This window comes from Sporisorium graminicola, chromosome SGRAM_8, assembly GCF_005498985.1.
Source record: "Sporisorium graminicola strain CBS 10092 chromosome SGRAM_8, whole genome shotgun sequence".
NCBI classification, from domain to species: Eukaryota; Fungi; Basidiomycota; class Ustilaginomycetes; order Ustilaginales; family Ustilaginaceae; genus Sporisorium; species Sporisorium graminicola.
The window spans coordinates 130866-151440 of NC_043738.1; the positions used below are offsets into that span (position 1 = coordinate 130866).

Sequence of the window (20575 nt, forward strand, 5' to 3'; positions counted from 1 at the left end):
TGCTACCCTTTCGCGCACGACCTTGCCATGCCGGCTCTTCCGGTCATCTTACTTGCCGAACCCCACTGTATTGTTTGTATTGTTCGATCAAACAAAATACAAATTTCCCCTCCAATGGAGCCTTGATCGCGTCTTGCTTTGCGTTTCCCCTAAACTCGCTCTCTCTTCCGCCCTCGCGTAAAGAGCAAGCATCGCGCGAGGTCTCTCTCTCTCTGTCGTCCTTGGAAGCTCGAAGCCGAAACTCGTCTGAGACCTCTCTCTCTCTCGCTTAGCGATGCAAGCTGTCAGGATCTCTTTGCTTTTGCTTTGCATTGTCTTGCAATCTGCAAGGCCGCCCCTTCGCAAATACAGTAAAAACAAACTAGAGCTCGCCTAGGGACGCACAGCGTTCTTCTAGCCAACTTGGGCCCCATGAAGGAACAAACGGAAGAGAGTATGTGCGTGTGCACTTGAGGGTGACAGACTTGCCGGTCAACCTGCAAGAAAGGCGCATCGGGTTGCAAGAGGCTGCCGCTGCTGCTCGAGTCCCCATTCCCGTTCTTGCTTTGCATTGCATTTCTGCGCCACCGTCTACGGTAGCAGACGGGCATGGTCGTATATCGTTGCTCGCTTGAAAGATCAGAGTTGCATGCGCGCACCTTTGCCATGCCATGTTGCAAAAGAGAAGCCTCTCAACGCCAGCGTGTTCGTCCGCTGGCTTGGGTCGCGGCGAGAGGAAAGTCTTTAGCGACAGCAGAAGCGCGTTTCTTTTCTTCTCGCAATTTCAACGGGAAATAACACTACGCCCTCAAGCGAAGTCAAAGGGAGACACGCAGGCAACACGCACGGAACCCTGATTGCGGACAACGTCGCAGCAGCAGCAGCAGCGGCGGCAACAGTGCAGAGCAGAGCAGAACGCGCCGCCTATTTTCTCTGCGCAGAGGCGGAGCAGGGTCCTCTCTTGCTTGCTGCTTCGCTGTTCCTCTCTGCCGCTATCTTTGCTCTCGCGTGCTGTGCGCCTGTCTGCGTTGCGTTGCGTTGCGTTGCATTGCGTTGCTTTGCTCCTTCACCTCCCGCTTCTCGTTCCATTTCCACCACCATACGAAACAGCACATCGGCAACAACTCATTGTCGGATCGTCCGTCGACCGATTGGGACCTTGACTTGGTTGTGTCTGCGCCACCTCTTCCGCAAGAGCTCATTTTCATTCTCTTCTTCACCGGCGCCCTTTCCGACTCTTCATCTTGGTCCTTCCGCAACGCCACGAACGCAGATACAAATTGCATCAACAGAGGCACGCTGCCTACTCATTCGGTTCCTCGAACTCGCTTCCAATCAAGCTGGAGCGAAACAAGCTGTGTTTCAAATCTGACTCCATCTTCAACAGGAACGTCGATCTGGTCGCTACTTGGAGCACCTCAGCCCACCCATCAACGCTGTTCCAAGTCGATTACTCAAAGAAAGCTGAATTCGACGGAATTTTCGTGCTACCCCCCAGAGATCTTTGCCCTGAACCACCTCGGGATTTCTCTTCTCCACTCACACCCCGTGCCCCCATAGTCATGTTGAGGACACGAGAGGCAAGCGGCGCCTCGACGCCCTCCACGCCCAACACCACATCAGTGCAAGTCGCCGTCCGAATTCGTCCCGTCACCACAGCAGACCAGAGCAACATTCCTCCAAGATGGCAAAAGAGCATCCTCACCGCCTCTTCCAACAGTAGCGTCACCGTAGAACCTGGTTCGGCACCCCCAGCTGGGCCAGGCGGCAGCTCTGCTTCCTCTTCGGCAGTTACTCGTGACAGACGTCAGGCTTTCAGCTTCGACCGCGTCTTTTCTCCTGCAGATGGCCAGAAAGAGATCTTTACCGTAGCAGAACCCTTGATCGATCGCTTCCTAGAAGGATACAACGTCACCATCCTAGCATACGGACAGACGTCGAGTGGAAAGTCGTATACCATGGGCACAACCGCCGGCGATGACGTCGATTACGAGAGCCTAGTAGCCGGACGCTCCGCGGATCCACAGATGGGCATCATTCCTCGCGCCGTCGCTCGCATCTTTTCCGCCATGCGCAACAACAAGTCCTCCGGCACGCAGTACAGCGCCAAGGTCAGCTTCATCGAGATCTACAACGAGGATCTCATCGATCTCCTCGGCGATGCGGTTGACGGCGATGCCAGGCCGCACGTTCAAATCCGCGAGGGCAAAAACGGTCAAATCATCTGGAGCGGTCTTCGCGAAGTCAAGGTGGCCAACGTTGCCGAGGTCATGAACTACTTGCTGCAGGGCAGTTCGGTACGCCGGACCAACGAGACCGACATGAACGCCCAATCCTCTCGATCCCACGCCATCTTTTCCATCACTCTCACCCAGAAAAAGTGGGTGGGCTCCGGTCCGCCCCCCAACGCTGCGCCTCCCTCAAGCTTTGGTGGACGTTCAACTCCAGGTGGAAGGGCCGTCTCGAGTCTGTCGCGCGCTTCTGGGATTCCCATGGCCGGTCGCGTTGCTTCGCCTTCGTTTGGACGAAGGACACCCAGCGGCATTCCCGCTCTTGGTGGACGCAGTTCCTCCACCGGATTGCGACCGCCCAGTACGTACAGTGAAGCTGGCGACGAGTCGATCGGCGGCAATGCATCAGCAGACGGCGAGTGGGTGACCGTCAGCAGCAAGTTCCACTTTGTCGATCTTGCCGGTTCAGAGCGTCTCAAGCGCACTGCAGCGCAAGGAGAGCGCGTCAAGGAGGGAATCTCGATCAACTCGGGTTTGCACGCCCTCGGCAACGTCATCTCCGCCCTCGGCGACCCTGCTAAAGCCAAGCGTACCACTCACATCCCTTACCGTGACAGCAAGCTCACTCGCCTGCTACAAGACAGTCTCGGCGGCAATGCACACACTCTCATGATTGCCTGTGTTTCGCCGACCGAGTACAATGTCAGCGAGACTGTCAACACGCTCCAGTACGCCAATCGCGCGCGCAACATCAAGAACAAGGCCGAGCTCAACGAAGTCGAAGTCGGATGGGACGACGTCGACTATCTCCAGACGCTGGCCCATCGCCTTCGCAAGGAACTCAGCATCATCAAAGGCGTCGGCAAGGGCCTCGTCGACCTCGACGACCCTCGCAACAAGGATGCAACCCGAACCACGCAGCGCGAAATCCTCGCTTGGCAGGACAAGTATGCAACGCTCAGCCAGAAACACAGCCAGCTCACCGCCGAGGTCACGCAGCTTCGCACCCAGCTCGATCCTTCCAAGCAAGACGGCAGCGAGCAGGACTTCTTCCGCGCCGCCGAACCTATCATTGTCGAGTACGAAAAGTCGATCGACGCGCTCGAGGGTCAGCTCAACCTCACAAAAGCCGCACTCGCCTACGTCGAAGACATTGCTAACGAGCGCGAGGCCCAAATCGAGCAGCAGGCGAGCCACCTCGAGATCATCGGTGCCGAGCTCGAAGAAAAGGAGGCTAGTCTCGCCGAGCTTCAGTCTCGCCTGAACAAGCTGCAGGAACGCGAGTCCTCCGCCGAAGTGTATGCACGCGAGCTGGAAGCAAGACTCGAGGCGGTGGGGTCGCGTGGCGATACCGACACTGCGGTGCTCGTCGAGCTGCACAAGGAGATTGCGCGTCTCAAGGAGGTCGAATCGTCGTCCGAGCAGTACATCCGCGATCTCGAGGCCAAGCTGGCATCGTCGGATGAGTCGGCTGCTAGCTTGGCTCGAAAGGTCGCCCAGATGGAGGTCGATCTCGAGAAACGTGACGAGGACTACCGCAACCTTCTCTCGCGGTTTGAACTGCTCGACAACGGGCAGGAGACGCGTGCGATGGCAGCCGAGCTGGAAGCACGTACTGGCGAGGTGCACGATCTCGAGGCTCGTCTGGCCGATGCTAGCGCCAAGCACGAGGGTCTCGCTACGCGTTTCGACAGCCTCACTGCTCAGCACGACCAGCTAGCCAAGGTCAGCGATGAGCATGAAAAGGAAAAGAAGTCGCTTTCGCAGCAGATCAAAGAGTTGCAAGTTGCTGCTGCTGCTGGCATTGCAGCTGGAGGCGTGGGAGGTGCACTCCTCGGAGCTGCTGCCAAGTCTGATCACGAAGACGAGGAGCCCAACAAAAAAGCATCCTCGCCCAATGGAGTCGAGGCATCGGTCAAGGACCTGGAGGAGCGCTTTACGAGCTTGCAGGAAGAGATGCGTGCAGTTCGCGATTCCGAGTCGGGCATCCGTGCCGAGCTCGAATTGACCAAGCAGAAGTACAAAGAGTCGCTGGCCGAGATCAACGACCTCAACTCGCAGCTCACCGAAATCAAGCTCAACGGTGGAGTTCCTTCGCACCTCGAGCCCGACTTGTTCCAACTGGACAAAGATTCTGGCGACGATGAACAGGTCGAGGTGCTCGATTCGCGCGGCGACGAAAATCAGCCACCACAGACTCCAAACCGCAGCGGCAACCCGCAGCAGAGAAGTCTGTCCAGCCGCCGTCCGGGTAGCTTGCTGATCGACACCACCAATCGACAGACGCCCAGCCCGTCGAGCCGCCTTTCTCGTCGTTCGTCTGGTTCTTTTTTAGGCTACAACAAGAGCGACGGAACGAGGTCGACAGCACTCTCTCCGCTCGCTCACGGTCGTACTCGCTCGATCTCGCAATCTTCGTCGCTGGACTTTGCATCGGCCTTGCCCTCGCAACATTCGCAGGGGAGGGGTCCAAGGCCGCTCTCGCTGACGGGATCCGTGCCGCCGTCGCCCACGCTCAAAGCGTTCGAGCACGATTCGCCGGCGAACTATGAGCGCAAGGTGGCCTCGCTTGAGAAGGAGACGATGCGTCTGCAAGAGGCGCTCAAGGATCGCGATGAAGAAATCCGGGCACTCGAGACGTCGCTGCGTAGCCGTAGACAGTCCACGGTTGCCTCACTGGCTGGCTCACCCACAAAAGCGGAGCTCGGAGCTTCCGGTGACGAGGTCGAGCAAACGCTGCTCGCCCCCGCTCATGCTGCTGCAAATGGCGCCGATCCGGGAGCACTGACCCCTGCAACAGCTAAAAATCTCGATGCCATTCGACAGGTGATGGCGCAAGACGATACCGGTAGCTCTAGTCCCGACTCGAACAGCTCTCAGATGCTTGACGACCTAATGCGGTCAATGGCTCGCAAGGAGACGCAGCACCGCGAGACAGTCGAGTCCATGTCCGCCGAGCTGTCGACGCTACGCAAGCAGAACGAGACGCTCGAGGCCTTGTCGCGTGACCAGCTGGCCAACATGTCGCTCGAGATCGAGGAGTTGCGCGCTCAGCTTGCGACCAAGTCGACGCAGACTCTGCCGAACGAGAGGGGACTCTCCAAGACCAAATCAACGAGTGGACGCAGCTTGGCTGACGAACTCGACGCCGCTGCCGCGGCTGAGCAAGACTCGGCTACGGTTGTAGCACAGGATGAGGTGCAGCGACTCAAGCAACAGCATGCAGCTGCGATCGACAGCCTCGAGCAACAGCACAGGATCAACCTGGAACAGCTTGAACAGCAACATGCAGAGAGCCTCGCGAAGATGCAGACTTCCACTTCGACGAGATCCATCCCTGGTGGATTTGGCGGTGAGGACGAGGATAATCATGCAGCAATTTTGGCACAGGCACAGCAGAATCATGCTCAAGAGCTCGCCAACGTCAAGGAACAAGCCAACGCCGTTCTGGCCAAGGCTGTGGAAGCACAGACCGCACAACATCAGAGTGTTCTCGCCGAACACGAAGCCAAGTTGGCCAGCGTCCACGCGGATCTTGCTCAAAAGTCGCGCGCACATGACGAGCAGCTGCACGCTTTGCGAGACAGCCATTCCAAGGCGCTTCAGGAAGTGAAGATGGAGCTTGAAGCGCAGCATCTTTCGGCATTGTCCGTGGCAGCACGTGAAGCTGAAGCAACGACAATAGCCATGCACACGGCATCGCTCGAAAAGATCCAGCAGGAGCATGTTGCGACTGTCTCGCAAATGACGGAGCAGCTCACTGCAATCAAGGCCGAGCACGAAAGCACCCTCGACAAGGTGAAGGCAGAGCACGCTTCGAAGCTCGACCGAAGCCTGCTGGACCTTCAAATTGTCAACAGCGACCGAGACGAGGCTCGGCGTGCCTACGAGGAGCTGTACGCCAAGCACCAGGATCTGATGGCCAAGATCGATATCGACCCTCACGAGGTCGACATGCTGCGCGCCGAGTTGAACGATACGAGCGATGCCTTGGTGACGTTGGAAGCTGCGCTGACCGAAGTGCAGGAAGAGCGAGATCAGTTGCTGATCGAGATCGAGATGATGCGTCAAGAGTCGGAAGCGGCACAGCAGCAGCAAGACACCTCAATCGCCTCGGTTGGAAGCAGCCTGCGCAATGCGGCTACGTCCAGCCCTGCCGATGCTGCACTCAAGCGAGAGCTAGAGTCGCACAAGTCGACGCTGTCCAAGACCCGAGGCGACATGACCAAGCTCAAAGCCGAGCTGCAGGCGGCGCGCGACGAGTGCGCTCGTCACGAGCAGTCGGTCAAAGACTTGCAGCTGAGATTTGCGACGTCCGAGACGAGGTCCATGCGTTCGAACGGCAGCGGCAGCTTCGGACAACACAGTCAGAGCGAGCACGACGCTGCAGCTGCAGCTGCAGCTGCAGCAGCTGCCGGCACCGGTACAGCAAGATCGTCGCTCACCAATGGAGCTCGCTCGTCGCTCAATAGCAGACGAGCTTCGGACTACGATTCGCCGAACAATACGCTGGATCTGCGAAACCATCGTCCGAGCTTGGGAGCTGTCAAGCCTCCTCCGCCGACACCTCCGCCTAACATGCCGCCTCCTCCAACGCCAGCTGGGTTGCCAGTCACGGGCCGTAGCTCTGCTGGTGTGCGTACTTCAACGTCGTCGCTGATGACGCGCCCCGAGTCGCCTGCGAACGTGGGCGCGGGCTCGATGACACGGTCGTCTTCAATGACGTCTGTCCACTCTCCTGCTGGCCAAATGCTTAGCAACGGTATGGGTCCAGACGTCAAGCTGACGCGGCTATTGTCTGAGCAGGCGGAAGAAATCAAGAATCTCGCAAGACAGCTCAACCACTGTGAAGCCGACTTGCAGGCCAACATCGACCTCGTCGCCACGCTGGAAGCAGCGCTCAACGACAGTGAACGCAACCTGCGCAAGAGCAGGGTGCAGCTGTCCGAGGTGACGCGGGAGAGGGAGAGGTACGCGGCGGAAGCCAATGCAATGCGTGCGCAGCTCAACACGGCGCAGTCCGAGGTGGAGAACGTGCGCAATAGCGTGATGCTCGAGAAGCAAGGGTTTGAGAGCAAGCTGGAGGAAGAGAGGTTGGCCAAGGAGAGGGCAAGGAAGGCGTTGGAGGCAAGACTGGAGGAGGTGAGCAAGCGCAAGGGCAACAAGCTGTTCTGCTTGTGAGTTGTGCCCGAATACGTCAAGGGTTCATCGAGATGCTGTATCTGTACATTGTTATGAAAGCATTTGATCGAGTATTTCCTGTGTCATGTCTGTGAGCTTTGAGAGCAACAACCTAGAATGAAGAGGAATCTTGGTCGAATCGTCCTACGTCGTCGTCGTCGACATGAGAACACCTTCTCAGGTGTAAAGCTTGTACTGTACAGCGAAGACAGCATTGCAAAAAATAACCCCTGAAAGAAGTCGTCTTCACCGTTTTTTCATTTTTGAATGGCTGTGCTTTTGCTGTGCATCAGCTGCTGCTGGCAACGGATCGATGCGAACAAATCGAGACTCTGTCTATCACGCGTGTGCGCGTGCGTATGTGATTTTTTTCGACAGGCAGATCTTGAGCGCCGGAGTTGGAATAAACCTTGACACGGACAGCACAGCATTAGCACAGCAAAAAGACAGAGAGGAGCAAAAGCTTCAAGAAAGAAAGAAAAAAAAGTCCGATCCGAATGCCAGTAGTCTCGGTAAGTTTGCTGTGTGTCGCTCGCTGTAGCTTGTCGATCGGGACTGAAAGCGTCGTCTGCATCCAAGCTTAAGCCAAAATGTAAAGGACTGACTTCGGCTGTTCCGATGTGTGCAACAGTGTCCAGTTCTGAACACTGAGGTGTCTGCTAGATGCTCGCCGTTGGAAAACGGTGTGGTGCGGGACGGGTTGGTCACTATAAGAACGAGCACCGGAGAGGCCGACAAGGACGGAAAAGGCATGATCTCCAGCAGAGGCTAATAGAAAGTCGTGAATGCAGAGAAAGGGGGGAAAGGGAGGAGAGGCATGTGTGTCTCAGCTGAGGATTTCCGCTTGCTCCACACGTAGACACGCCGAGGCGTTGGCGGGTCCATGGTCCGTCGCTTGGCTCTTTGAGGTCCATTTTTAGCTTCCTAGCTCGCTTTGACCCTCATCAGCAGCCAGCTTACTCCCACCTCGGAAGTACGCTGCGATTCTCTGTCCTTTTTCGGCTACCATCCTCTCTTCTCCATCCTCCTCCATCCTCCTCCTCGTCCCCATCCGTTCAATCGAGCTACCGAGCTACTCTCCTTTCATTTTGATCACGACAGCGGCACTGCTTCTCTCCCGGCAGACTACATTCGACCGCGTCGTTTTCAACCGTAGTCACAAGCCTCTCTCATACGCATCCAATTACAGCAAACATGCCAGGCAAACGTGGTGGTGGCGGAGGGATCGACATCGGGTGAGTCTCTCACCTCTTTCACACTTGTGTGAGGAGCGCATGCGCTGCCAATTCACCTTCAACTGACCCTTTCCGCATGAACTTCTCTCCTCTCTTTTTCTCTCCGCAGGCTCATCTTTGCTCATAAGATCCTCACCGTTCTCTTCCTGCTCAGCACCGTCGGATGGATCGTCGCCTTCATCGGCCAGTGCGCCGCTGAAGCCGGCTCTGGTGGCCACCAAGGTGTGCTGTGGTTCGCCATCTTCCTCCAGCTCTTCCTCATCATCGCCAAGTACCTGCTCGTCATGACCGACTCGCTCGGCACCTCTCGCCTCCAGCTCACTACCTTCACGGCAGTCGCACTCGTCTTCAGCGTCATCGGCATCAACTCGGGCATCTATTCTTCCAACTCTTCCGAAGAGGCCGTGGCCGCAGGCTGGTTCCTCATCACGCTCACCAACGTTGTCTGGTTGCTTTTCCTCACCACCGAGGAGGAGTCGGCGCTCTACCCGATTGTCAACATTGCCAACGCCGGTGTGACACCGCCTGCGGCCAGGACGAGTGGGCGATACAATGGTGGCGGTGGCCAGTCGATGAGGATGGCCGGCGGAGGTGCTGGAACTGGACTCGGTGGAGGCTACGGTGCCGGCAACGGTAGTGCCTACTCTGGTGGCTTCCAGGGCGGTGCTGGTGGATACCAGCCTGCCTACGGCAACAGTCCTTCGGCTGCCGACATTACGACCGCCAACGGAACCGGTCTGGGCGCACCCAAAATCTCGTCTGCTGCTTCCATCCGCAGCCGTGGTGCTAACGACACGGGCGTGGGAGGCGTTGGCGGCGTCTCGCAAGACGCCCCCAGCGTCGCTTCGCACGGCGCACCCGCCAGCCCAGCTCAGCCTGGTACCAAGAGCTCCGATCTGCCAGATTATGGCTACAAAGCTCGTGCGCTCTATGCTTACCAGGCCAACGCGGATGATCCTACTGAGATCAGTTTCAGCAAGGGTGAGGTGCTCGACATTGTCGACAACTCGGGCAAGTGGTGGCAGGCGAGGAAGAGCAACGGCGAAACGGGCATCGTGCCGAGCAACTACATGCAGCTTCTATGAGAAGTGGTCAGACACTTGCGCACTTCCGATATTGATCCAACAACAAAATACAACGCAGGCTCGTCGATACCCCTTTCTCTCTTGTGCTTCGCCCTTCTCGAACGGTCCCTTCTTCAACCGCGACTCTTCCCCATTGCCCATTGCTAAACGGAACCGATGTTCTTTGCGACTTTCGTTCTTTTCTCGAAATGGTCGTTTGCTCTCTCTCCTCGGTGTTTCGATCCCTCTCCACACACACACATTCACTCACTCATTCATAATTCCCTCCTTGGTCTGCTCTGTGTCCCTTCTTATGTTCCCGTTCTTTTGTAGATCAAGCCCTTTATCGTTTTCTGACGAGTGGTGGTGTGAATGACTTTGGGCGTCGAGTGTTGAGGGGTTGGCAGTTTCTCGTGCGGAAAAGAATTTCGGAAGTCGGCAGATTTGTGTGAAGCTGCCGCGTTTTTTGGCTCACTCGAGAAGAAATGGTCTTGCTCCTTTCCACGATCTTTCACTTCGACCTTGACCGTCATTACTCCTTCCTCGTAACCAGATTTCGGTTGACAATTCAAGCACATAGCTGCCTGCTACACTCACAACTACGACCTTTACCGACATATCAACACCCTCATTGAAGTCATTTGTAGACCTTGGGCGATCGGCAATGTCGTACCTCAAACAATTCACAAGAATCCTGCGGGGCTCGCTCAGCTCCTCGCCGTCGACACCGTCGACATCCGGATCGGTGGGAGCCTTCCACCTGCCCGTACGAAAACTGGTGCTGCGGTATAGCCAGCACAACGCGTCCTCCTCGGGAACACGCGCATTCCTCCTCTCTCCACGCTTCGCCTCCCTGACGCAAAAATACCCCAGCGTCGAGTTCGTAGTCGACCACGCGGCGCGCGACAAGCACCCGCTCGTCACAGGGTTCTACGCTGCCACAGAAAAGGACGGCAGGCGGAAGGACATTAACTTGGCTAACCTGGACGCGAACCAGGTCGAGGCGAAGATCAAGCAGGTCGTGGAAAGCAGCGGAAGGAAGATCAAGAGCTTGAAGAGGAGGCCGGTCGAAAGTAAGGTCGAGAGTGCGAGGGGCGTGTGGTCGCAGATGCACGATCGGGCTGTTGATATCTAAGGCGTATGGCTTGGGGACTCGTAATGGGGAATCGCAATTCGCACAGACGATCCGTCAGCGGACGAACGGTGGGTCGAAACCGGTTCGCTCGCCACCCCTCGGAAGAGGGCGGTGGCCCCTACATTCTCTACCCAGCCTGACGGTCGACAGTTCTGCATTCCACCGCATCAACATTGTAATACTATTCTATAAGTCATCACATTGCGCGCTCAGCATTGTAGTGGTTGGGGTGATAGCGAAGCGACGAGGATTGCCGTGAAGGAGGGCTCGAGGAAGCATTCGCAGCACGCAGCAAAGAGATTGTTCGGAACACAAAAGCGTGTGGCCGGGGGAAAGTGACTGATAGCCAGCGTGTGAGTTGCCTAGCGACGCATCACAAACGAGGATGGGAAAGCAAGGGAGGTGAACAGGTTGAAGGGTGCGGATACAATGGGGTCACCTGACATCGAGTTCAGACCGTCTTGTTCGGTTGTGCGCGAGTCACATCTATGGAAGGAAGGTAGCGTGTTCTTGACAAGGGACGATGCGCTTGTCGACCTGAGGAGATTGCCTCGCTGGATGATCATTTGTCATCGGCAATCACTTGTGATGAGTCAAACGACTCAATGCTAGCAGGGTAAGCTTCTCCCAACTTGTGAAACTTCTCTTTAGTCCACTCGGTTGCTTCTCCCTTCTTGAGATTCTTTGCCCAAGGCGACTGCGTCCCAACAACGCCACCCATCGGAACGTTATCGGCGAGCAAGAACCTGTCGTCATCCAGTCTGATGGCAATATCATGATTTCCCACTGGCACTCTCTTCCGCCTTTTCACCTCGGGCAGTCTCTTAGACGGTTCCCCAGCATCGTCCCAACGTGCAAACTGGTGCCAACCGTAGGATTGGGGGCTTTGCGTGGGATAGTCGGCAACGAGGTGCTCTGTGTAAGCATGGCGGCTGGACATCATCAAGTACGCGTTTTCATGGATCCTGGGCGCCCTGAATACTATTCGACCTTTGCCGGTCGTCCCGACGAACATTGTGTCGAGTCCCGTCGCATGTAGGTTTTCTGGAAGCTTGTGGTGTTCGATGACTTTCAAGTCAGGATCCTCGGTACGGGTGGCTAAATGGAGTGACGATTCCAGCGGGCCGTCGGTGGTTTCGACAAACTTAACGTCGGGCGCTATGACCTCGAGTAGCGGTGCCGGGTCTGGGCAGCGAATGACGTTGGTGCTTACAAGCACCATCGTGACCACCACAGCAATGAAACGAAGAATGTGTTTAGAGAAGAGGTTCATCTTGGAAGGTTTGCTCCCAAATGGTGCCTGCAGTCTCGAGTGACGATGATGGACTGGAATGTGGTGTAGAAAGGGCCATCAAACAGCTGCCTTTATGTACCTTTCCAACCAGAAGCTCCTCTCGAAGACACAACCCCATCGACTCCTATCTCTGCGGCTTTTCATTCACTTAGCTTCAACCTTGTCGTCGCTTTACAAATTAAAACCAGGCATCCACCAAGGTAAGCACCGCCTCTTTGTGCGATTCAGACCACACCACGCCCACATGCGGTACATAAAATTTATGTATGCTTTGTCACATGTGGGATCGAGGGACAGCACGCCCCACCTGAAAGGATAGTCTAGGCAGGAATGAGAGACCCTGATCAACAAACATGTCCGATGAAAGGGCACCACCGGACATGATGCCGAGTACACCTGGTGGGAGAACGCCCTCGCCGCCAGTGCCACTGATCCCAATTCAACGTCGCTATTGATGCAAGCAGAGTTACCAGAGCTCCTCGTGCATTGACATCACAGCCAATGGGCAAAGCTACAACGGCCCTCAAATCACTTCAATGTGTCATACCAGATGGTGCAAGTGTCCTTGATCACATTCGACCCAAGTCTATGTTCACATCAGTCACATTGACAAAAGCGATGAATGCAATGAAATTGGAGCAAGCCTGGCCCGCTTCATCCGCTGTCAAACCTCGTCCACTTTCCTTCTCTTCCGCCATCACCAACACCGCTCCCACTGGCGTTGCTGTTTGGAGTAGTTTCGCTGCCACTTTTACCTGCGAATGACGAAGCTCTTGTCGACGACGAAGCTCTGTAGGATGCACCCGAACCCGACGACGAAGTACTAGACAGAGACAACGGTTTGAAGAAACTCTTGCCAAACTTGATCAATCTGCCTTTGCTCTTTGCCTTCTTTGGCTCGGACTGGAGTTGGCCACCCCACTGTGCTGGTGTTGTCATAGATACATGACGCAACTCCCCTGCATCTTGCGTCGATCGCGGCGGAAGGGATAGCTGCAAAAGTGCGTTATCGCCTTGTTCGACCCTAGCTCTCGGTGGCGAAGTAACCAGACGCTGAGGTGAGATTGCGGCCCAAGCATCGAATTGCGGATCGTCGCCCTTGATCGGGAATTCGAGAGGTGGACTGAGGGGAAGCTCTCTTGGATGGTTGACAGACTGCCATTCGTCATCGCTCTCGCCTTGCGCGGTAACCTAAACATACCGCCAGTCGTCCGACCATGACCATGAACAATGCAACGCGTAGCTAGCTAGTCAGTCGTCGAAGAATCAGTAAGGGCGAAAGGAAAGACTGGCGCTTACAGATGGTGATGCCGACGGTGTAACGAAATATCTTGCTGGATCATAGGGTCTACTTGAATGGTCAAGACCCAAGTCCTCCATTCCTGACACAGTCTCACTTTCCGAATGAGAGGGTCTTGCCGACCAAATCTCTTTGATAACTTGTTTACCTCTGTCGACAAGCTCGGCGCCTCCGGCTCGTTTTACCACGGCATCGAACGCTCCTGATTTCCCCTCCACGCCACTTTCCCACAATACTACTGCAAATATAGCAAGCACCGTGGCTTTCTTACCATGCTTCATGATCTCAACGCTAGCGATTGGTGGATGCATCGGTAGTTCTGGGGGAGATGGAGAAAGTGGTGAAGGAGGCGGAGGTGCGAAACGCAGCCCACGGCCACACTTTTATAGCCGGAGAAAAGTATGCGTTGGACCAACCCCGGAACGTGACCAGCAACGATCGGTAGCTTCAGCACCTTGTCCCGTAAAAGCAGTTCATTTGAATGATTCATACAACAACACCATCGTGACGAGTAGCACCCTTCGTTATGAAGACAATACGGCAAACCCCAACCTTAATTTAGCCTAGCAACTCGGCCGTCTCCGTCGGATGGCCTTCCTGCCGCCCACACGCGGACCGCATGCCGTTCCACGTTCCCCTCTCAACCGACCGCAACGACGACGTCACCTCCCCCGCAATGCGGGCTCTTGTAGACATCCATCCCTGCGTCCTGCGGCATCCACACACGGACAACGTTGATTATTTTCTGGTTGAACAGCTGAGGTGTATTTTTGAAGAAGAGACTGAGCTAAAAGTACAGGTTTATCAAGGCGAAGCAAGACATCGTGAGGAAGATAGAGAGTCGAGGATCGAATGTGTACGTCGTATATGTATATGTCTGCGAGATGTAAGTCATTCTAAATGTAGCCAGCGTTGAGCTGGCCTCTTCAGGCAAAAAGAGTCGCACGGTTAACGAGTAACAGTCTGTGAGTAATCGTACTTGCTGAAAAACTTCTCCGAGTCGGTCGTCTCGTTTTTTCTGTTCGCACCTCTGGTCCTTCCACGTTTGGACTCCTCCTCCGCCCTGACTACCTTGTCCTCCCTCAGCCAAGCCAAGGAGACATTGAGCAGGGGTGACAGGTCCCTGTCCTTATCCGCACTTGCCGTCGGAGGCAGAGCAGCGATGTCGGCCGGATTGGTCGCGGGCCAATCGATGGGGAGCGTCGTCGTCGTGGTGCCCAGCCGCATGTGCGCCAAGTGCGTCGGGAAGCTCTGAAGCCCATCAAAGATGTGTGTAGCGTAGATGATCGTCGCGCCCCTCTCCTCCGTCTCTTGCTGCAAAAAGTCGAGCAGATCCGCACGGACTTGCACATCGAGATCCACAGTCACTTCGTCGAGCAACAGCAGGTCCCAGGGCTCCATCAACCCCATGCAAAGCTGGACACGTCGTCGCTCGCCGTCCGAGATAGCATGCATGTGCCACGTGAGGTCAACATCCAAAATATCGAGCAGACGATCGCGACGCGCCTTGTGACGGTAGCCTCCCACGGAGTCCAGGAAGGTGGAAACGACGATGTCGGAGCGCACCACGGGATTCATCGCCCACTCGGTGCCGAGATACGTGACGCCCGAGGGAGAGTCGCGGAACACATCCTTACCGAATACGCGCACCTTCGAGTCGCACAGCTTCTTTCCAGCAAGCAAGCGCAACAGCGTCGATTTGCCTGCACCGTTGGCACCAATCAATAGACAGCGCGAGCCGCGCTTGAGGTGCAGATTGCAGCGTTCGAGAGAAGGGGGGATGTCCGGGTTGAAGCTAAACGTAAGGTTGGACACTTCCACCGCCAGTTGTTCACCATCGGCGAGCTGGAGAGGTTTGTTGGCAGCGTCGTCGATGACGCCACCTTCGGCAGTGCTGACGGGTCCTTGCGGCTTGTTCCAGTCCCAGTAGCCGGATCCGCTGGAAGAAACCTCTTTGGCGAGACGCACAGCCTCGGCGAGCACAGCGTCACCGCACGCAGCAATGTTGGAAGCGTCGCAGTCCACCACACTGATGAGCTGCTGCCCAGCCTTGGAGATAAAGCCCTCTTCAACAGCCAGATCGATCTGCTGCTTCATAGGAGTGTAGAAGCCGTTGACGTTGAGTAGCACCATGGGCTTGCGGTGAATGCCCAGCTGCGTCCAAGTGACCATCTCCATGACCTCTTCAAACGTGCCGTACCCACCTGGAAGGCCGATGAAGCCCAAGTTACTCTCCGCAGCCATACGCTGCTTCCTCTCGTGCATGGACTGCACCACCACGGTCTCGGCTAGACCTGAGCCGGCGTCCGGGTTGTGGACGGTAGGACCGGTGCCTTCCTTGGACACGACAGTCGCTCCACCGGACTTGTGACCAGGGTGACCAGAGGGAACGGTGGTGGCCATGACTTGAGGGATGACACCGAGGACATGTCCACCCGCTTCGAACACGGCCTGAGAGACGCCGCTCATGCATCCGCGGGAGCCACCGCCGTAGACTAGACGATAGTTGTGCTTGGCGATGGCATGGCCGACGCTGGCCGCCGCCGCCATGTATTCGGGCTTGCTTCCGGGCGAAGAGCCGCAGAACACGCATATCGAGTCGGTGTAGCCGCTCATGGTGTTCAAGCTGAGTCCAAAAGAGACGATGAGGGTGGTGATTGATGGGGTAGTGGAAGCGTGGGAAGAAGCAGCAGCTGAAAGAGGAGCAACTGAAAGCTGAGTCCAGCGCAAGTGGAGCGTGCGAAGAGTCATACAGTGTGTCTCGAATGACTCCACACACAGAAATCCCTCGGAGTTCTTCTCAAAGAGCTGCTTCCTTACTCAAGCAAGTATGCGCTTTTTCACACTAATGTTAGGTTTCAAAGCCGGCTTCTTCGGCGACTTTATCGGGGCAAAGACGGCAAGGGGCTCGCTCGCACCTCGCTCTGCATCGGTATCGACTCCGAAGGTGTCGGAAGAGTCGCCGACAGAGTGTTTTTGCTGCTGCTACTGCTGTGGTCTGTGCTTTGCATTGCTATCTCTCGATCAAATCGGCCAGGCGGTTTCTTTCCCCATCATCAGGTAGCGCTGGACAGACGGCAGTGCTATATTAATAGGCAGGCGGGCCAATTTCGAGCAGCTTCGAGCATCCACGCCGGGCGCTATCTACCGTATCTCTGCTACCTCAACACCATGGTGGAAGCCCTTGCTGGCACAGCCGATGCAGCTTCACGTTTGCGTAAGCTTGGCTACGACCCCGAAGCCCTGCTGCGTCAGTATCGCGACCAGGGCTATATCATTCTCGACGGTGTTCTCTCCTCCGACGCTTCCTCGCCGCTTCACGTCGACTCGCTTCGACAATCCGCCGACGTGGCAACCCAGCTGACCCGCGATGGAAGCTGGACTCATCGCCGAGTGGTGGGCAACGCATTCCCCCCCTTCACAAAGGACAACCGGGACAGCTGGGGCGTGCAGCACCTCATGAATCCACAGCTCGACACGCTCGCCTCCTCACACACAACTTCTTCGTTGTCAAAGCAATTTCAGCAGTTCTACGGAAGCTCGCCGTTGATCGAGATTGCTTCCCTGCTGATAGGTGCCGAGGCCAATGAGATGCAGATGGAGCTATTCAACCTGCTCATCAACCCGGACTCGCACCGGTTTGCGCTAGGATGGCATCGAGACGATGTTCGGCCGGACGTTTCGCAGGCCGAAGAGGAAGCGCGGCTGCAGACTCCGACCTACGGTGTACAGTTCAACACTGCGCTCTATGACGACGACTGTCTATTCATTGTCCCGGCTACACACAGACGACTGCGCACAGCTGCAGAGATCAGTGCCAACAATGCCAAACCGCCCGCAGCTACCCAGATCGGACCTTCGCAATCCGAGTCCGAGCAGCAGCAAACCGACTTTGCACCCGATGGCTCATGGGTTGGTGTTGATCCACCCAACACGTTGAGGGTCAAACTCAAGCCGGGGCAGACCGCCTTCTATTCGCAAAGGATCTTGCACCGTGCCAGCTACCTGCCGAGTGCAAAGCGGGCAACGCTGCACGGCTGCTTTGGTGATGCTTCGCAGGGCGGCAACGGGCCAGCAGAGCGAGCGAGGAACGTACTCCAGCACGGAGTCGAGTGGATGCGCGATCCTGCTTTTGGCAAGTCGCTGCCAGAGACTTTGAAGCCTAGTAAGTGCGCACTACGGCACGCAATGCTCGCGACAAGTTGACTGACCCATCTTCTCGCCTCTCCTTTGTGGACACAGTGTGGACCAATCTGATACGCATGGACGCTATGTACGCGGACAGAGAGCTCGGATACTCGCTCGACAACGACTGATAAGGCTTTGTAATCACAAGTTGGTTGAACAATGAGGCTGCGGTGATTGGTGTTTGAATGATGCCCAGTGTGCGGGAGATGCATGGTTTCCATCTAAGCGCTGCCGCGAGTTGAGACACAGTTTTTTTCAGGGTCCAATCCGCCACAAATTTCAAGCGAGAGACATCATCCGCAAGACTTGGCTGAAATTACGCCTCGCTCAAACACCTAACCGACCTTCGTCTCTCAACGATAACTAGCTTCCACCTCACCGTGGCCTCCTCTTAAGCAGGCTGGAACGACCCTCGCTGCTCTTGTCACCACGACCACCACCACGACCACCACCCTCAAACGCAACGCACCACCCATCAAGCCACTTGACAACGATGAGTCAATGCCCACTAGGATTTAAAGGTACACCGCCACCTGGACACCCAAAAGTCGCAGGACTCGACACGTCTTCACCGCCATCAGCAAGTGATGCGGCGTCAACGCCAGCCAGCGCATCAGAAAAGGGCGGGTGGAACCCTTGGCTGCTGTTGGTGGTCGATGCAGTGTTCATCTTGGTGGCCATCTACGTTGCCAAGAACGGTGTGCCACGAGCGATAGCCGATCCCGTCAAGGCGGCACTGACAAGGGCGCAACGCAAGGTCGATACAAAGATCGAGTGAAGGCGATGGGCCCATTACAACATTCAATGACACACTGTAGATGGAAAGGGACGATTGTGGTCACCTCCGAGAAGATTAGCACCGGTCGTTTCCGTGCAGGATGGCCCGAAAGAAGCCCGCATCCTCCGAACACTCGCGCGCGGTCCTAACATGTCAAGAGGTCCATCGCTGCGAAAACAGGGCCGTCAGCATTTGCGTTTGTTCGACGAAGCTGCTCCTCGTCGTCGCAATGCCTTCTGCCCAGGTTCATCCCAGTGCAAGAGACGATCCCATCCCGAAGTATATATACACTTTCCGCATTCCACTCACTACGCTGAACTGCACTGCTTCCTTAATACAAGTTGTCCCCCTTGCTGATTCCATCAGCTTTGTTTGATACCGTCACAAGTCACGCGATTCAATACGCCGTTTGTGTGCTATCGGCAAGCGAGCAGCGTGAGTGAGTGAGTGAGAGGCTCGGATGTGAATCGGGTGATTGTGCGTTGACGTGGCAGATTTGAGAATTTGCCGATCGCTGCACAGACACGCTTCGAGAAATGTGGAAATTAGCTCTCCGCCGTGCATGAAAGCGAGCAAAGGTGTTGTTCTCGCCTTCTTCTTCCATTGACAATTGCGTGTGTTTGCCTTTCATCCACCATCTGCTTGAGGAACACCAAGATGACGCTGGTTCAGCTCGGAATCTGTGCCGGATCCATATACACCACCTTCTTGATATGGGGTCTTCTCCAGGAACGACGTGGGTATCTTCTCTTTGCCTTGGCTCTAATATCTGCATGGTATTGGATGCTGATCATTGCTTTGCCGCTTTGCCTTGCTTCTGATGCGACAGTGACCAAGACACCCTACTTCTCACCGGCGACACTGCTGCATCCTAATCCGCAACCAGACTACTTCCGCTCGCCGCTATTCCTCAACACGGTACAGGCGCTGTTTTCTTCCATTGTGGCCTGCGTCTACCTCCTCGTGCGAAACCGCGGCTCCAACAAGCCCGTCTCTCATATCCTCGGATTGCACACTCTGACGTCCAACGGCATTCTGACGCAGAAGCAGAATGGATCGACATCCGATGGCGCAGCTGTACCAACGCGCTCTCGCTGGATCTCGCCGCTGCTCTGGCGCTACATTCTGATCGCAGCGCTTCAGAGCACCGCGTCCCAACTGGGCTTCCTCAGCCTGCGCTACATTTCATATCCTACGCTAACGCTGGCCAAATCATGCAAGCTCGTGCCCGTGCTCGTCATGAACGTGGTGTTGTACAGACGCAACTTTGCAGCGTACAAGTACGCCGTGGTCGGGTTGGTCACACTCGGCATCTGGCTGTTCATGGCATTCGCGCCCGCCAAACCAGGCAAGAAGGCGAAAGGACCCGAAAGTAGCAGCGTCATCGGCCTTCTCCTCTGTTTGCTCAACTTGGTTCTTGATGGAGCTACCAACAGTACCCAGGACCAAGTCTTCTCCAAGTTCGGCCGCAAGACCGTCTCAGCAGGACAGATGATGCTCGTCATGAACGCCATCTCGGCACTCCTCATGGCGCTCGCCCTGTCTCTCCCCCTGCCCTTGCTTTCGACACCAGGACAGCCTACACAGCTCTCAACCGCACTGGCGTTCACGCAGAAGCACCCGCAAGTGTGGAGAGACATCATCGCCTACGCACTGGCAGGAGCCGTGGGGCAGGTGTCGATCTTTGAAACCTTGGAAAGGTTTGGCAGTCTGACGTTGGTGTCGATTACGGTGACGAGGAAGCTGTTCACGATGCTGCTCTCTGTAGTGGTGTACAAGCACGAGCTGAGCAGGCTGCAGTGGGTCGGTGTCGCTGTGGTGTTCGCGGGCATTGGGATCGAGGCGAGGGAGAAGAGACGCGAAGGATTGGCGAAAAAGGTGATCAATGACGAAAAGAGGGCGCTTGCCAAGGATGCTTGAGTTGTCGATGACATATAATAAGAAGCTACCTGGGCATGTCCTGACGCTCCTTTGTCTGTGCTCGGTTGCAGCGTGGGTGCTTGAGAGTGATCTTACGGAGCATGAGCACGAAGAGGTGCATCTAGTGTTGCAAATCGGGCTTTTGATTTGCCGATTTTACAAGAAAAGAATACACGCGCACGCGGAGCTCGATAAGACACTTTTTCGATTGACTTTGCTCCACTCTCGATCTTCTCATCGTCGTTGCCCACCCTCTTGTCATCCATACAA

General features: G+C 56.0%; 7 protein-coding genes across 7 annotated transcripts; 6 read left to right on the top strand and 1 right to left on the bottom strand.

Moving 5' to 3' along the window:
• Positions 1-1541: 1541 nt before the first annotated feature.
• EX895_005826 (uncharacterized protein) lies at positions 1542-7391 on the top strand (the record flags this gene model as incomplete). The annotated part of the gene is made up of 1 exon (XM_029886418.1): positions 1542-7391. The coding sequence occupies one exon, from the start codon at positions 1542-1544 to the stop codon at positions 7389-7391; it is 5850 nt and encodes a 1949-aa protein (XP_029736731.1).
• Positions 7392-8585: 1194 nt separating this feature from the next.
• EX895_005827 (uncharacterized protein) lies at positions 8586-9711 on the top strand (the record flags this gene model as incomplete). The annotated part of the gene is made up of 2 exons (XM_029886419.1): positions 8586-8626; positions 8736-9711. 2 exons carry the CDS (start codon positions 8586-8588, stop codon positions 9709-9711), a joined length of 1017 nt encoding a protein of 338 aa, XP_029736732.1.
• Positions 9712-10354: 643 nt separating this feature from the next.
• On the top strand, positions 10355-10825 carry EX895_005828 (uncharacterized protein; the record flags this gene model as incomplete). Its single annotated transcript, XM_029886420.1, has 1 exon — positions 10355-10825. The coding sequence occupies one exon, from the start codon at positions 10355-10357 to the stop codon at positions 10823-10825; it is 471 nt and encodes a 156-aa protein (XP_029736733.1).
• A 3542-nt stretch (positions 10826-14367) lies between these two features.
• EX895_005829 (uncharacterized protein) lies at positions 14368-16035 on the bottom strand (the record flags this gene model as incomplete). Its single annotated transcript, XM_029886421.1, has 1 exon — positions 14368-16035. One exon carries the CDS (start codon positions 16033-16035, stop codon positions 14368-14370), a length of 1668 nt encoding a protein of 555 aa, XP_029736734.1.
• A 555-nt stretch (positions 16036-16590) lies between these two features.
• On the top strand, positions 16591-17735 carry EX895_005830 (uncharacterized protein; the record flags this gene model as incomplete). Its single annotated transcript, XM_029886422.1, has 2 exons — positions 16591-17584; positions 17662-17735. The coding sequence occupies 2 exons, from the start codon at positions 16591-16593 to the stop codon at positions 17733-17735; spliced, it is 1068 nt and encodes a 355-aa protein (XP_029736735.1).
• Positions 17736-18100: 365 nt separating this feature from the next.
• EX895_005831 (uncharacterized protein) lies at positions 18101-18385 on the top strand (the record flags this gene model as incomplete). Its single annotated transcript, XM_029886423.1, has 1 exon — positions 18101-18385. One exon carries the CDS (start codon positions 18101-18103, stop codon positions 18383-18385), a length of 285 nt encoding a protein of 94 aa, XP_029736736.1.
• A 657-nt stretch (positions 18386-19042) lies between these two features.
• On the top strand, positions 19043-20305 carry EX895_005832 (uncharacterized protein; the record flags this gene model as incomplete). The annotated part of the gene is made up of 2 exons (XM_029886424.1): positions 19043-19121; positions 19215-20305. 2 exons carry the CDS (start codon positions 19043-19045, stop codon positions 20303-20305), a joined length of 1170 nt encoding a protein of 389 aa, XP_029736737.1.
• Between the last annotated feature and the right edge of the window lie 270 nt (positions 20306-20575).